At 40.5% G+C, this 15,245-nt stretch overlaps 1 protein-coding gene across 3 annotated transcripts in view; it reads left to right on the top strand.

Moving 5' to 3' along the window:
• Positions 1-15,245, top strand: part of CFAP91 (cilia and flagella associated protein 91) — a 57,395-nt gene that overhangs the window by 10,698 nt on the left and 31,452 nt on the right. For all 3 annotated transcript variants that reach the window (XM_084640120.1, XM_084640121.1, XM_084640122.1), the window contains exons 4-10: positions 954-1,037; positions 3,115-3,171; positions 4,203-4,384; positions 5,090-5,267; positions 5,738-5,895; positions 6,160-6,342; positions 6,469-6,611. In XM_084640120.1, the coding sequence (XP_084496246.1) occupies positions 954-1,037; positions 3,115-3,171; positions 4,203-4,384; positions 5,090-5,267; positions 5,738-5,895; positions 6,160-6,342; positions 6,469-6,611 (985 nt within the window). The remainder of the gene's footprint in view (positions 1-953; positions 1,038-3,114; positions 3,172-4,202; positions 4,385-5,089; positions 5,268-5,737; positions 5,896-6,159; positions 6,343-6,468; positions 6,612-15,245) is intronic.

The raw sequence follows: 15,245 nt of genomic DNA on the forward strand, positions 1-15,245 counted from the left end.
TTATATAAATTAGTTTCAGGCTTCTGGTAAGTTGCCAAAGATGGTCTTAAATAGGGCGAAGTGTGACTTTTTGAACTTGTGGAATGACTTAGCTGGTGCTGTAGCATGAGGTTTTTCAGGGAACTCTATTTCCTGTCTAACCCTTTTCATTCATTGCCTCCTGAGCTCTCTAAATAATGTACAACCTCCAAGAAGACATGGACAGGAAATTATAGACAATCTATTGCCCTACTTCAAACTCAGTGTTGGGTCTCCAGGATGGGAAATTAGATGGGGGGGAGTATTGGCTGTTTTTACAAAGGCTGTATTCCAGCCAGTACACTCCTTAAACTATCCACAAGGTCAGCCTTATTCTTCTTTACTGTTGGAGAATGCAGAATGAAAGTTTTAGAGCCAGCCTGTTATTTCCAGGTTTGATCAAAATCTGTTTAGCCATTTTTTAGTTAGACAGGGTGACTCTTCCCCTTCATTTGCTGCATCCCCTCTCTTGTATTTTGTGCCATACAAATATATTCAGATTATTTTGCACACCCACACATACAAATAAAAGTAACAGAATTTTACAAATTCAGATTTTCCAGATGGTTAATCTTCTTTGAGCAATAGTCTCCAGGCCCAAATTTTATTTTAACAGAAGTAATAAATGACTGATTTTTGTATATGCACAGTGTGAAATTTCCATTAAGTTTAGAGCTGCAGTGTTATATGAGAAACTATAGAATAATGTAAATGCATAATCTCGATCTTACTTATGCAGGTAAGGGTGTTTGCTGCTACTTCATTATAGAGTTTGAGGTGTGTATGTTTTGATGATGCAACTGTGGAAGTCCAGAGTGAAATAATAAATATTGAAGTATAGTTTAAAAAGTATCTTTTAAAAAAAACCTCAGAACTTCTCTGAACACACTTTCTGAAAATATTTTGATCTGTTTTTATCTTTTTTGGCTTTTTAGATCTCAACCTTCTCTTCAGATTCCTCAAATTGTGTATGAAGATCCTGAAATTAATGGAAGGAACCGCTACAAGTATTTTGAACGGTAAGAAATGAATTAACGACTACCGTATATGGAATAGGCCAAATTCCAATCTCAGTCACTCTGCCTCTGACACTGGTGCAACTTCAGTGACATCAGTGGAGTTGCTCTGGAACACTGGTGCCATTGAGATTAGAATCTAGTCCACTGTGTGACTGAGCACTGAAAAAATGTGAAATACTTAACTTGTATAGGCAAGTGCAACAGCCAGTCTGTGCTTAGCAGTTGCTCGCGCATAGCCTTTGGCATTAGACCCTGTCATACCAAGGGAGAGATGCAGCTGGCCCAGCTATTGTGGTTTTTCAGTCTCTTGGAAATATAAAAGGGGGATTTTTAACTTCAGTTTTGCTACCACTGAAACAAGCAGAGAGAACCACAATTTAACTTTTCATCAGAAGAATGACTCCTCTTTCAGAACCACACCTCCCCTAGAATTACACTGCAGCCCTGGCGTTGGTCTCAAGATTTAGTATAGGACTTGAAACAACTGCTAAATGCCATGATGCAAGAGTTTCCAGTTTGGCACACATTCATTGTTGATGTGTGCAGGCTCAACTGCCTTTACTTCAGGGGACTTGTCTTATACTATTAATGAATTTAGCCCCTTTTAAATCCAGTTTTCCAACATTTCTCATATTTTGCTAGGCTGGTAAAAATGAATCAAAGATGTTTAGGGTTATTTTAGCAAAAGGAAGATACAGGGTGGCTTGTTCACTGCCAAATTTTAACTTAAACTTTTAAAAACCTCTTAAAGAGGCTTTTAGGAAAGCTTGGTAATGAAACTAGGTTAATATTAGTCTCATCTGACATGGAAATTCCTATTGTATGTTTCTAAGCAGGAATTATTAATTAATAATAGTAATACTTAGGACTTCAAGCACATTTCACTTTAAAACTGTCTTACTGCACTGAAGGAAACAATCATATTAGATAAACTTAAAATATAGTTGACCTTTCAAGCTGATTTATGTCATAGAATTCCACTTCCGGATTCCCACAGGGTTTAAAGAAACCCAAACATATGTACAATGCTGAGAATACACTCAATAGTAACCTTATTCTGGTAACTCTCTTGTTGTTCAACCCCAGCTTGAATTACAACATGATTTTAGCAGCCGCTATCTTGAGAGCTTCTAGCACTCAAAATTTTTCTACCACCTTAAAGCCGCTTGGAATTCTGTCTGACAAAGAATTAAAGTATTAGTTGTTAATGCTAAAAATTTCTGAGACATTGGCTGCTAAACTAGGCCAGTAAACTCTTCAAGTACTAATCTGGGGTAGTGGGACAACATGGCCTAATAGGTGTTCTCAAGTTCTAATTTCTGAGTTAATATCTTTTTGTAGGGGGGGGGGGAAAGAGCTAAAAAGGTAAGAGTGAGCTAGAAAGGTGAGACTTGTATGAACAACACTGAACATCACATTAAACCAGTGCATAACTTTATAAATAGTGAATGTGAATTGGACTATGTCATCACACACACCTCAGGTTATGTGAAGGTTTTCAGGGCAAGTGTTTTTTTGGTGCGGAGAAAAATATATAGTAATGGACAAGGGGAGAACTTTGTAGTGGGACAGTATAGTAGTAGACCCACATCTGAGCCAACCAGTCTTTGTATTGTCTCTCTCAATCCTAACATATATATATATATATATATATGAACTAAGCAATTAACAATGTTGGTCCTGATTCTCCTCTTCTCACCCTAGTGTAAATCAGTGGTGACTCCCTTTAAATTAATGGTGTTGGGCCAGTGTACGAAGTTGTGTAAATGAAAAGCAAACTGGGCTCTTTGAATGAGGAAGAATTTTTCCACTTGGATAGAACAACAATTCTCACATGTTGAGTTAAGAAGTAATGACAGAGTTTCTATAAGAGATTAAAGAACTCCTAACTAATATGTGTCCTTAAACGTGCAGAAACAGATTCTCAGCTGTTGTAAATCAGCACTGAAGTCAGTGGAGCTACACTGTTTTACAACATCTGAGGATCTGGTCCACAGTTTTGCTAAGCTGTAATATTCAGTTATTGTGCATCTTACTCTCATGGCTGTTGTCTTAAACATGTTTTCTCTCTTTGCAGACCTTTCATCCCCTTTCATAAGCCATTTCCACTAAACATTGCTTATGCAGTGGCAAAGTAAGTGGTGAGGTTTAAAAAAACAGTTACAACAGGTCAATCTTTAGCCACAAATGGCTACATGAGACTAGTATTTTTAATAATGAAGCAATAGAGACCAATTTAAAAGTTCAGAAAGAATCTGTCCACCAGCATGAAATCCCAGAAAGAGCAAGTTAGGGCCAGATGCCTACAGCTTAGTTCAGACAGAGCTTGGGATATGTAAGGAGCACCACATGATGCAAGAAACAGAGAGCCAAATGTCTAAGTATTAGAGGAGAGGAAATGTCTGATATAGCCACACTTTGAGATGTTTGTTGCTGATTTTATCAAATGGTTTTGCGCTACTGTTTATTTGCATACAACATCCTTATAGTAGGATATCCCTGGTATTCCGGGGTGGGGGGGACGACACACCAAATTCAGACGTGACATAAATGAGTACAGTTCCCAGTGAAGTCACTGGAATTGTGCTTACTTATGGAGGAATTGAATTATTTCCTGTTTGTGTTGAAATGACACAGGCATAAGTTAAAATACAGCAGTCCTGCTTTATCTTGTATTCTTCTGTTAATTGTTTTTCAAGCTACACCCCTTTCCAATAGATTTATTTTGCACACCCACTGAATGCCAGATCAGTGCAAGTTGTTACACCAGACATGAAACTTACATCATTGTTTATCTCACTGTTGAATTTGGCCCAAATATTTCCATCAAGTTGCAGCTACTTACATCAGGCTACATTTGGCCCTTAATCCTTAAATACAATGCTGTAATATCCATATGTGTTAGATACTTGCACGTAACAATTTAAGCTTCTTGATGCAGAAGGTTCATGGTTTACGTTCACATAGGGAGGGATTTTCAGAAGTGCTCAGCAAAGGCCTAACTGCTCTCACTGAAGTCAACTCCATTGATTTCAGTGGGAGCAGAGTTAAGCTAAAGCTGAGCACTTTTGAAAATCACATCTGTAATGAATATTATCTCAAGTTTTAAAAAATTAATGTGACAGCATATACAAAAACATGTTCTGGCTCATGTTTGTTTTTTAGAACAGAGCCATATGTTTACCCCTCCATGACCAGTGACAGATCACGCTCCCCCACATCACGAACTCTGGGTACACAGACGGATTATCGGGATGGCGAAGCTCAGACTGACCCGTATTCCCCAGAATATGTAGTACCTCTGGGTTCAATCCCTGAACTGCTGACACTTGCCATTCTCACTTGGGGTGAGTTGGAAGAACCATAAACATTTCTTTACAATAATAGTGCTCTCTTCCCTTGAGAATGGCAGAATTGCTGTTTCTCTCTATCAGATGTCAGTTCTCTCAGCTTTGACATTACCTTGCTGTGTTTCACTGGGATGTATCAGTTTATCTAGGTTTAAAATGGGTGTAATAAAAATATTTACCTACATAACAGGCCAATTGTGAGGCATTTTATAAGGTGTTTTGAGATCTTTTTGTTAAATGGCAAAAGATATTGTAAGTGCAAATTATTATTATTATGATTTTCATTTTTCTTTCCACTACTATGAATGCCACCTGCCTCCAACAGTGGTGAATGCTGGATGCTTCAGAGTAAGGTGTCAATCCTCAAAATGCATCTAAATATGAATGCTGTTCCTTGGAAGGGAAATTTCTTTCTGACCTTTCCCTGCCCCCAAACGGATCTCTTTATGCCCAGGAGCAGGAGGAATGACAACCCCCTTTTTACTGTTACCATAATCATGGTAACTGCAGACTATTCACATTTTTAAAACTCACTGAGCTTGTTGCCTCAGATTTGTTAACTTCCATCTGTCAAGTATTCTCTCTCTATTTACTCTACAATTTTCAACTGTGCTTATCGCTCTAATAGCTTTATATGTTACTCATGGATATTGCCCTGCCCCACAATCTTTCTAAAGAACTACTGCTTCTTGTCCCTGTAAGGGCGGGGTCTTCCAGCGGGACAAGCTGAGGTGGAGATGATTGAACGTGCCCGGGAGAAACGTGCCTGGGAAGCAACTCTACCACCACTTAGTGATCTCTCACAAACTGAGAAGAGGAGGAAGATGATGGATGACATGGAGAGAAAAGAGTGGGCCTTTAGAGAACAGGAAATAGAAAAGTAGGTGAAAATTGGACACAGTGTTTCTCTTTCAGTTGTAAGGAACCTAAGTGGAGTTTGAAATCAAGTAGGTCAGGGGATTGGCAGTAGAATGCATGGACTTTTATCTCTAGGTTGCCTATTCATTAATGACTGAAGGTCATCATTTTTTGTAATTTGAATCCAATACCTCCGAAAAACCACCACCACAAATGGCACTCTTGTTGGGGTATTCAGAATAGATGAAATTATGAACGGGCATGGAGGAACCACACTGAAATTGAAGTACACTGACTTTTGGGGAGTTTTTTGGTGAAAAAATGCACCAGGGATAAACTCACTTTTAAAAATGAAAAGACTAAAATGTGATATTTGCAGTCTGGCTGTATTTTACGGATAGGTCAATGGGTAGGTTGTGTTTAAATATAGCAGTGCAGTTTGGGAGCTCTGTGAGCACCTCCATTTATACCTTGCCTTTTTTTCTCTTGAAGATTGCAAGATGTTCGACTAGAAGTTTTAAAGAAGCTTTTGAGGAGACGAGAGGAGGGTCAGAATGAGGTGGATGTCAATCGTTTGGACACCCGTTGGTTTAACCGTCAGCAAGACAAAGAAGAGAGAGTGAGAAAAATTAAACACGAACATACAAAAGGTAATTTGGAGGATAAAGAAATAGTGGAAGGGGGACTTAGTTTCCATACCAAGCTATCTCTCGCCATTCCATTTTTACAAGGCTGCAACTGTGTATTCAAGATGAGGACATCCACAGACCACACTATAGAACTCCTTGGGCCATATTGGTCTGTCAGCCACACTTCATACTAGAGGAATGACAGCCTGACTGAATTTCTTAGGATATGACTCTTTCAGAACTGTACATGTCAGGAAATGTCTCATGGTTGCAATTCCTTTTCAGCAATGAGAAAGCTGATAGCTAAAGGGAAGAATGTGGAGGGGAAGTTGGAGAGACGAGATGTCATCAGGGACTATACTGATTATGCATCACAGCCCTATGGACCTCTGTCCAGAATTGGTTATTTTCCGGACAACCATTCTGAACGTTATATAGTAAAAAACCACTTTCTTAACACCTACGAGGGTAAGGCAGCTTGGAAAATCTTAAATTATATGTTATTGACTAAAAATATTAGCATAAGCCTGTACAACAATCTAATATCTCTCTCTTCTTCCGCCCTGTCTCATACTCTCACTCCATCTTTTCTAGGATTGCTTGAACTGGAGGCATCTCTCCCAGACTCTGTCACTCAGCCCCGGACCAAAGCTCCGAAACCCAAGACCACCACCACTAAAGAAGGGTTTATTAAGCGGACTGCTAGGCTAGATATGGAGCTGGCACAGGTTCACCAGGTATGGTGCTGCAGCCAAGAGCAAGTAAATTCTTTCTAGATTTGAGATGTACCTTACATGGAAATGCTATTGGGAAGGCACAGCTGTCAACTATCTCCAAATTCACTTCCTAAATTCCCCTCTTAATGCTTTTATAAAGACAGAAATAAGGCCATCTTCAGGGAGAGAACATATCAAATATGAATAACTAGTGGGTTGTCATTTGGCATGATGAGTACTGTTCTGAACTCAACTAGTCTCCCTTTTTCTATCTCTTCCACATTTTCCCTCTTCTGTGCATACCCTGTGGAAAGCCTCCTAGTTTGGCGGAAGGAGTAGCTTTCTCTCTTTCCCATCCCCAGTCATTCACGGACGTCCATTTTTCCTCCTCTTTGTTTCTTCTGCCCTATGAAAATGTGATGAGACTATGAAATCTGATGTAAATCAGCAGTTCTCCTCTTCCCTATGCTTGCCTTCCTTTCCCCATCTCTTTAAAAAAATTTAAAAATACGACAAACCTATTGGTTAAAATGTCAAATTATTATTATTTAAATCAACCAAAGCAGAATCAGAATTTTCAAAATTCTGCACATCTGAAGTAAAGTGGGTCAATTGTCCCAACTTATCCAAATTGGATTAGATCAGTGGAAGCAGATCACTGCTGTTACCTACCAACTTAGTTAAGTATCGTCTGATTGTCTGAATACATAAAACGCACATGGTTGTCACTACATCTGTGCAAGCAAATCTGTTGTCCACACCTGTAAATGACCAATGTCTAAGCAAATACCCTATCTGCACATGCAGTCACAGTATTTACAGTTGAAATTGTAAATTGTAGGTGAATTGTAAGGCATGCATCTTGTGTTACAATTACAGACCTGTGTTTTTGAAAATCAGGCCTATTGGATAAGGCATTCCTAAAGTAAATATTATTTATTATACACACCATTTTATTAGTTTTTTCTTCAAATCCAGTTGATAAGAAATATGTAGTCATGCATAGTGTGTGTGTATATAATTTTTTTTCTTGTTTTAATGTAGCACAATAATATATTTAATACAGGCAGTAACTTTCTGTTAATAGAGCTGAAATCTTGCATTGAAATAACTACCATACTACCTCAAATTCAGTCATCTGATCTTATGAAAGACAGTGTTGGATTTGGTCACTACTTGGAGGGAAAATTTTCAAGGAAAAAACTTCAGATGTGTAGGAAGTGCTAAGGAGCTGTCTTTATGGAGTCAGTACTGAACCAATGCCCCCTGTGGTGGTACACTGTATGTCAGGGGTGGGCAAACTTTTTGGCCTGAGGGCCACATGTGGGTATGGAAACTGTATGGCAGGCCATGAATGCTCTCGAAATTGACACTTCAGAGATATTCAAATAAACTTTATTTAATAAAGATACATTTTAGAAGAAATAAACGTAAAACCTTACATACTATTATAAATATACCATCATAACAATATATTACAATAATTAAACCAAACTTACCCCCTTTTCACGCCCTTTCTCTCTAGCCTGGATTTGTTGGGCATCAGCTTCCAGTCATTAGAACTCACTGAGATTCACCAGCCCCCTACTCTCAGAAATCTCCTCCCACGTAGGTTCCGACAGCCCACAACTTTGAAAACTGCTTTCGAGTGCTCCCTGGCCAACTGCTCTTTGTTTTATCCTCAACAATGGAAAATTAACACTACTAAAACATCAGCGTCACCTAAGCCAAGAAGTAGCAGGCATGTGGGCTCGCACATTCCAGGCTCTGATGGCGCGTAAAGCACATTCAGGTTTTGCAGCCGGAGTAACATGCGTGCCCTCACGCCCGTCATGCAAGCCCCCAGCCTCGGACAGAGCAGGGCAAGCCCCCAACCGTGCTTCCCAACCGGAGCGCTGGAGCAGAGCAATGGAGCTTGAGGGCCAGATTAAAAGGTCTGACAGGCCGGATATGGCCTGTGGGCCATAGTTTGCCCATCCCTGCTCTATGCTATTGGAGGTGTCATGTGTCTTCTGCATAAAACCAAGGTCCTGATCACCTGTGGTCATGATCAGATGGCAAGATATTCCTGGCATTCTTCCAAGAGTTAGAGATGTCAGCTCATGGTTTTCTGGCTAAATTCCCATTTCAGCAATTGCATTGTCTGTCTGTTTAAGGACTTCTCATGGTTTTGACAGACTATAGTAAAGATTCCCAAACTGTAGTCATGGATTACAAGTGGTCCCCAGAGTTGGCTGGTCAGTAATGATGGCTCTTTTCCTTGGTGTCAGCTGAGAGAAATAGATGGAGCAGGGGAGACTTAATTCAGAGTGAAAATAGAGGTAGTGGGCCAGATTTGGGGGGGAGGGATAGCTCAGTGGTTTGAGCATTGGCCTGCTAAACCCTGGGTTGTGAGTTCAATCCTTGAGGGGGCCATTTAGGGATCTGGGGCAAAAATTGGGGATTGGTCCTGCTTTGAGCAGGGGGTTGGACTAGATGACCTCCTGAGGTCCCTTCCAACCCTGATATTCTATGATTCTTACCTGCTATAAATCAGCATAGCTCAAATAACTTCAGTGAAGCTGCACTGATTTACACCAGCCATGGATCTGGTCTACTGTGATGGATTTTTCAAAAGAGGGAAAACATTTATTTATTGAATTAAAAACACCTAAAATACACATTCTTTTTTCCACAAAAATCTGCATATCTATTACAATGGGTCTTACTCCTACCTGTGGTTACTTGGAGGCAGAGCCAGACCTGTCAATCAAGGCAGGATGGGGATGGCCACACCCTTGAAGACCCCGCTAGTCAGCTTGAACTGGCTCCATCAACTGCAGGGAGGCTTAACCAGTTCTTCTGCCCAAAGGAACAAGAAAATAAAACAATCAGAAAAGGATTCTTTTTATCATAATAGTCAGCTTATTGGATTCTAAGCATTGTTGGGCTGTTATTTAGCTTTGGGGGGCTCTACAGCAAGATTGCCAGAAACCCCTTTCTGATACTGAAGTAGCTGGCTGCAGCAGCTTCTAGCGTAGCATATCTGGACAGGTTGTTCTGTCAGGAATGCCTCACAGGCAGCCAGAGAGAGAAGTTGGCAGAAAAGGGTGCAAAAATGCCAGGGTTAACATAACCCTATTTGCTGTGGGTTGACCAAGCCCTACCTTTCTTACTCTCTTCCACACCGACAGTCCTGGAGAGATGACAGAGAGAGCAACCCAGACATGAAGAAAGCAGGCAGTAAAAGGCCTCTTGGCTTACCACTTATTTCTGACTGTTTCCCCTGCTTTCTTTAACAAGGTGTGAGTCAGCCCTTTTGGAGCTATTTCTGCCTTTCTATAGGATTCAGTGAATCACCATGGCTGTGCCATGTGAAAGCTTCCCCTGCCCCTTTCCTCAGGAAGGGGTTTAGAGAGCAGCTATAAAGTTTAAGGAAACCACTTAGGGATCATCTTAAGAGTGATCTTTTCAAATGTTACCCTTACTTCTCTAGCACAGCAGCAGTACAGTTCTCCCTTCAGATCCCCTCTTTAGTGGTAGTCTCCTTCTGTCCTACAAATAAGGGGGAGAGGGAACCTTGTAAGATCAGAATATGCTCAGTAGTTGGGTCCTGAGAGGCTAATTAATCTTGTTTCCCCCCCCCCCTATAAATCTGAGAAACAGTGAAGGAAAGGTTAAAGGCATCAGGAAAGAAGCTTTAGATTCTGAGCACAGGATTCAAAGTCCTCTGCAAAGGACATTTCGAAGGCTTGGTTTTCCCAGTAAAAGATGAGCAAGCCATTCAAGGACTCTCTGTTCCTCCATCTCCTCGTTTTCTAGTTTGCCACAATACAAATTTTCCCATGGTAAAGGCTCTAAAGGGACAAAAAAGGGATGGGGAAATTCAGAGGAAACTCAGTTGTCTTTCTGAGAGCATAGGCAGCTTTTTTTCAGATTTGGGGCTAGAGCCCACACAGGAGGAAACTCAGAATCAGTTTTTTGAGAAGTAACTTGAAACCATTCTCGGGAGTATTAGGTGGACTTTGTATTCCTCCAGATAAGCTCCTGTAAAAAAGGAAATGTAGGAAGAAATGGGAGAGAAGCCTGGCCTACATCTTAGAATTAAATGGCACTCCAAAACCAGGGTTATTGGCTTCTCCCTCTTCCTCCAATTGAAACCTCAACATATAAAGACTAGAATGCCATCTGTTTCAAACTAGGATAATTGATTTCCCAGGGAACAAAAAGGCTTAGGGCTTTAGTCAGTCCTCTTTCCAGTGCCCAAACATGCCAAAGACTGAGGAGTGCTCAACTGGAAATTCTTGAACAGATTCCTGCTGTCACCACAGTTCAGGATAGATACCCTAAATTCCAACATAGCAACAATTTCTAAAGAAAAGCAGCTATCACTAAGTGATCTTAAGAACATCTATCTACACATATTACATGAGCCTCCCACAGAAAATCTCTCAACTTCACGTGCAACACATAATGTTACCACTATGCTGCTTTGTGTTTGTCCTACCTGCCTCTAAGGATGTTTTCCAAAGTGTTTTCCTTGGGCAAAAAAGGGTTTGTGTATACCCATGCTAAGAGGACCTGCTCATTGGAGCACCCTTTCTGAAAAAGGCCCATAAAGGAGCCTTCACACAGTCCAGATTGTATTCCAGAGTAACATGAATTTGTCAACACTACCAACAGCTAAATGATGTCATGCAGTCTGTCACTTCTGGACATAATAATAGATGTCAAATGATCACATTTGTCAGGTCTCTGATGTCTTGAATAAGAACGAAGGACTCTGGCACCAACATACCATTGTGAGAGATTCCAGTTGTCTTCTCCAGAAGTTCCTTAATCTCTCAGGACCCATCATCCCTGTCCTCCTTTGTGCTGTTGCCTGGGGGAACTCAGAAGGCCACAGTTCGTTGGAATCAGAGTAGTGCAAAAAATTTATGCCAGCTTCAAGAACAGGGAAGATCATTCATGGAACAACTTAATCCAAGGTTAATGATAAAAGATTAGAGTGATTAGATAGATCCTAAGAGCTAAAACTCCAGTCCTGATCAGCCAAGATGTACCACTGATGTCATATAGTATCCGTAGCTACAATCATGCACTTTCTCTAAAGGCCAAGAGCATAGCTGTCCTTTTCTGTTCACAATGTTCTCCGGGACAATAAAAAAGGGGCACAAGTGAGCCAGGTGGTCCCATATTTTACAGGGAGGTCCTGGTTCTCATATTCAATCAGGTGGCAAGCACGACTCAGTTATGTCTCCTCTACAAGAAGGATCTACTCTCAAGGAAAATATTTTGCACCCAAGTTCAGAAAAATTGTCTAACTACTTAATATGTGAGAAGTACTAATTAAAATGAGAAATTCAGATGTTTACACTTTTTAACCTTGAGAAAGTATCCCACAAACAGGGTGTCTTAAAGGGCCTGGTGCATATGTTCTTCAGTGCAGTCCACTTTCCTAACTAAATTCCCTTAATTTTTGCCTTCATTCTCCTCCTTTAGGGACAGGTGGAAGCCCACTGAAGATCACCTGACCCTCCATTTCCTTAAGTCAACGGGGGTATGCAGGGCTATGCAGAGGTCTTCCCGGGGGGTACATCAACTTATCTAGATATTTGCCTAGTTTTACAACAGGCTACATAAAAAGCACTAGCAAAGTCAGTACAAATTAAATTTCATACAGACAATTACTTGTTTATATGGCTCTGTATAGTATACACTGAAATGTGCTTACAATATTTATATTCCCATTGATTTATTTTGTAAGTGAATGGTAAATATGAGAAAGTAAGCAATTTTTCAGTAATAGTGTGCTGTGACAGTTCTTTGTATTTTTATGTCTGATTTTATAAGCAAGTAATTTTTAAGTGAGGTGAAACTTGCGGGTACACAAGTCAAATCAGACTCCTGAAAGGGGTACAGTAGTCTGGAAAGGTTGAGAGCCACTGCCTTAAGCATCTTCCCAGCCTTGCATAGTCTCCCTTGATACGTTCCAGTGAGAATCTAGCTAGCTGTCTGATTTGTTTCCCATACTAAGGACAATCAGTGGATTTTTTCCTGCTCCCTTTAGGATCCTTTTCAGCCTCAGGTCTACATCCCCTATCTTAGCTCCTGGCAGACAGCATACTCTTCTGTTCTCCGGATCAGCTCTGGTGACAAGGCGAGTCACCAATTACATAGATTAGGCACCGACTCCGTGAGTGCTCCAAAACAAAACCAGAATACTACAAACTACCACTCAAACTCCCCAGTTTACAGCTCTGTTTGTTGGCTCCTGTGCCACTGGCTGACTGTTTGGCTGCCTTTATAGGACCCCAATCAGGGAAGCCCCGCCCCCTAATCAGGGTTCTGCTTCTCTCAAAGCACACTGCCCGCTACCAGCCTCTGCAAACTGAAGAGAAAAAAGAAAAAACACAAAACAGAAAAATCACACAACACACAAAAACTCACACACTGCCCTGAAGGAACAGCTTGCCTCATCCCTTCTCCTCCAACAGAACTCCCACTCAAATTCCCCTGTTTACAGCTCTTTTTGCTGGTTCCTTGTGCTGTTTTCTGTTTTCTTCACACAACATCTTTGTACGTTGGATATGAGCCTTCAGGCCAGGTTTCTGTGGCTCTGAATAAATAAGTGAACATTTGAGGGGAAAATAACTTGTATCTTTGAAAGTTTCTGAAATGTACCAGTTTAGTCATCTAATAACTGAAACTATAACAGCAGTATTTTAAAAATATTATATGGATTATAACCAACAGAGCTAGATATTTTCTGAACTGTATACTGCATTCAATATTGATTTTTAGAGCTCTCCAGGCATCAAGAGTATACAGTTGTGAATGGGAGGGGAAGTGTTCCAAAACTTTATGTAGGAGGAGATGTGTACATGAGACTCTAAGATTTGATTTAGACTGAAGAAATTTGCAAAGCTGTGACAGGATTCCCAGGGTACAACCTGGAACTGTGAGACCGCTGTCCCCCCTTAACTCTCCAACTGCAGCTGTCTCTCATAATGCTTTGCCAGTGTCAAGCAGCAAACCCCTCCAGGTGCTGTTATCACTCAGCCACCAACATGCAGAGGCACACCCAGCTAAATTGCATGGATGATCTCCAAGTCACTCATGAGTTATACACAGGGAAACACCAGCAAATATCCCAAGCCCTCAGCCTTGCACCACAGAAATATAGCTTTTTACACTGCTCAACACCTTCTCTTGAACAGTGCAAGCTCAGTATTTAGTTTGCCACTTTGTCAAAGGAGAGTGGACATGCACCAGCCTTTGTAATCTTGAGCAGATTCCCCAAGCACTTTAGACAATCTCACTGGTAAGGATAAAACATTAAAATAAGTTTGTTAACTTCAGAAAGATAGATTTTAAGTGGTTATAAGTGGAAGGCATAAAGATCAGAGATAGTTACCTTAAGAAAATAAAAAATAAATATGCATTCTAAATCCTAAACTTTTAGACGAAGCAAGAGTTGAATCAAACAGCTTTTCTCATTGGATGTTGCAGGTAGGTTACAGGTCTTAATACACAGGCTGAATTTCCTTCTTAGCCTGGGACCAATCTCAGTTCAAAGTCTTTGTTTTCCCAGCATTCTTTTTGCCTTCAACGTAGATAGGGGAGGAGAGAGGTGGTCTCATGATGCCCCTGTCCCTTATCTTATACTTTCAGTTAATGTCCCAGGGAGGATACTGGCCTAGACATGTCCTGGTGGGCCTTGTTGAGTCCCCATTGTTTGGACAACTGAGTCATAGAGTTGAGCAGTCTTCATTGTGTGGTGCTTGCACAACTGATTCATAGAGTTGAGCAATTCTCTTTGTATGGTGCTTGCACAACTATCTCTTATTGAATTGTAGATCTCTTGTTTACAATTCTCCTGCTGGTCAATGGTCATTTAACACCTGCGTGGGTCACCTTCTTTATTGTCACTGGAGAAATAGCACTGAGCAACTCTAAAACTCATCAACATATATCAATAACAACCCTATAGCAAAATCTCATAACTTCATGAACACTAACAACATATATATATATTGACAGAACAATGAGTTTCAGCAGATCATGATCTTTCATATCTTAGAATTTCAGGGTTGGAAGGGACCTCAGGAGATCATCTAGTCCAACCCCCTGCTCAAAGCAGGGCCAGTCCCCAGTTTTTGCTCCAGATCCCTAAATGGCCTCCTCAAGGATTGAACTCACAACCCCAGGTTTAGCAGGCCAATGCTCAAACCACTGAGCTATCCCTCCCCCCTTACATAGCATGCTTTGTATAAAGTATCACAACCATATACGAATGATGAATATGGGGGGTTACAGGGTGCTATTTTGAGGTACGGTATGTCACAGACCCCCTGGAATATCATTTTTTGCTTTGTCTTCAAACTCTGTTAGTGACGTTTTGTGCACTCTAAAATCTGGCACTTTTAATAAATATGCCTAGAGAGGGGGTCATATTCCAGTTATGGCAGTGTATAATTTATGATTGGTTTATAAAGGCTGTTAACTGCTTTCAGTTTGCAAAGAAAGTTGCCTCTGTACTTGATACTAAATAGTTACTTAAAGTGCAAAAATAATTCATAGGTAATTGATTCAGCAGAATTTCCATTTTTTAGAAATGTAAAATTGTTCTCCAACTGTGCTTTTCCAAAATGTAGTGTTTTAGGGGTTAAGGTC

This window comes from Lepidochelys olivacea (assembly GCF_965140295.1).
Source record: "Lepidochelys olivacea isolate rLepOli2 genome assembly, chromosome: 1".
NCBI lineage: Eukaryota > Metazoa > Chordata > Testudines > Cheloniidae > Lepidochelys > Lepidochelys olivacea.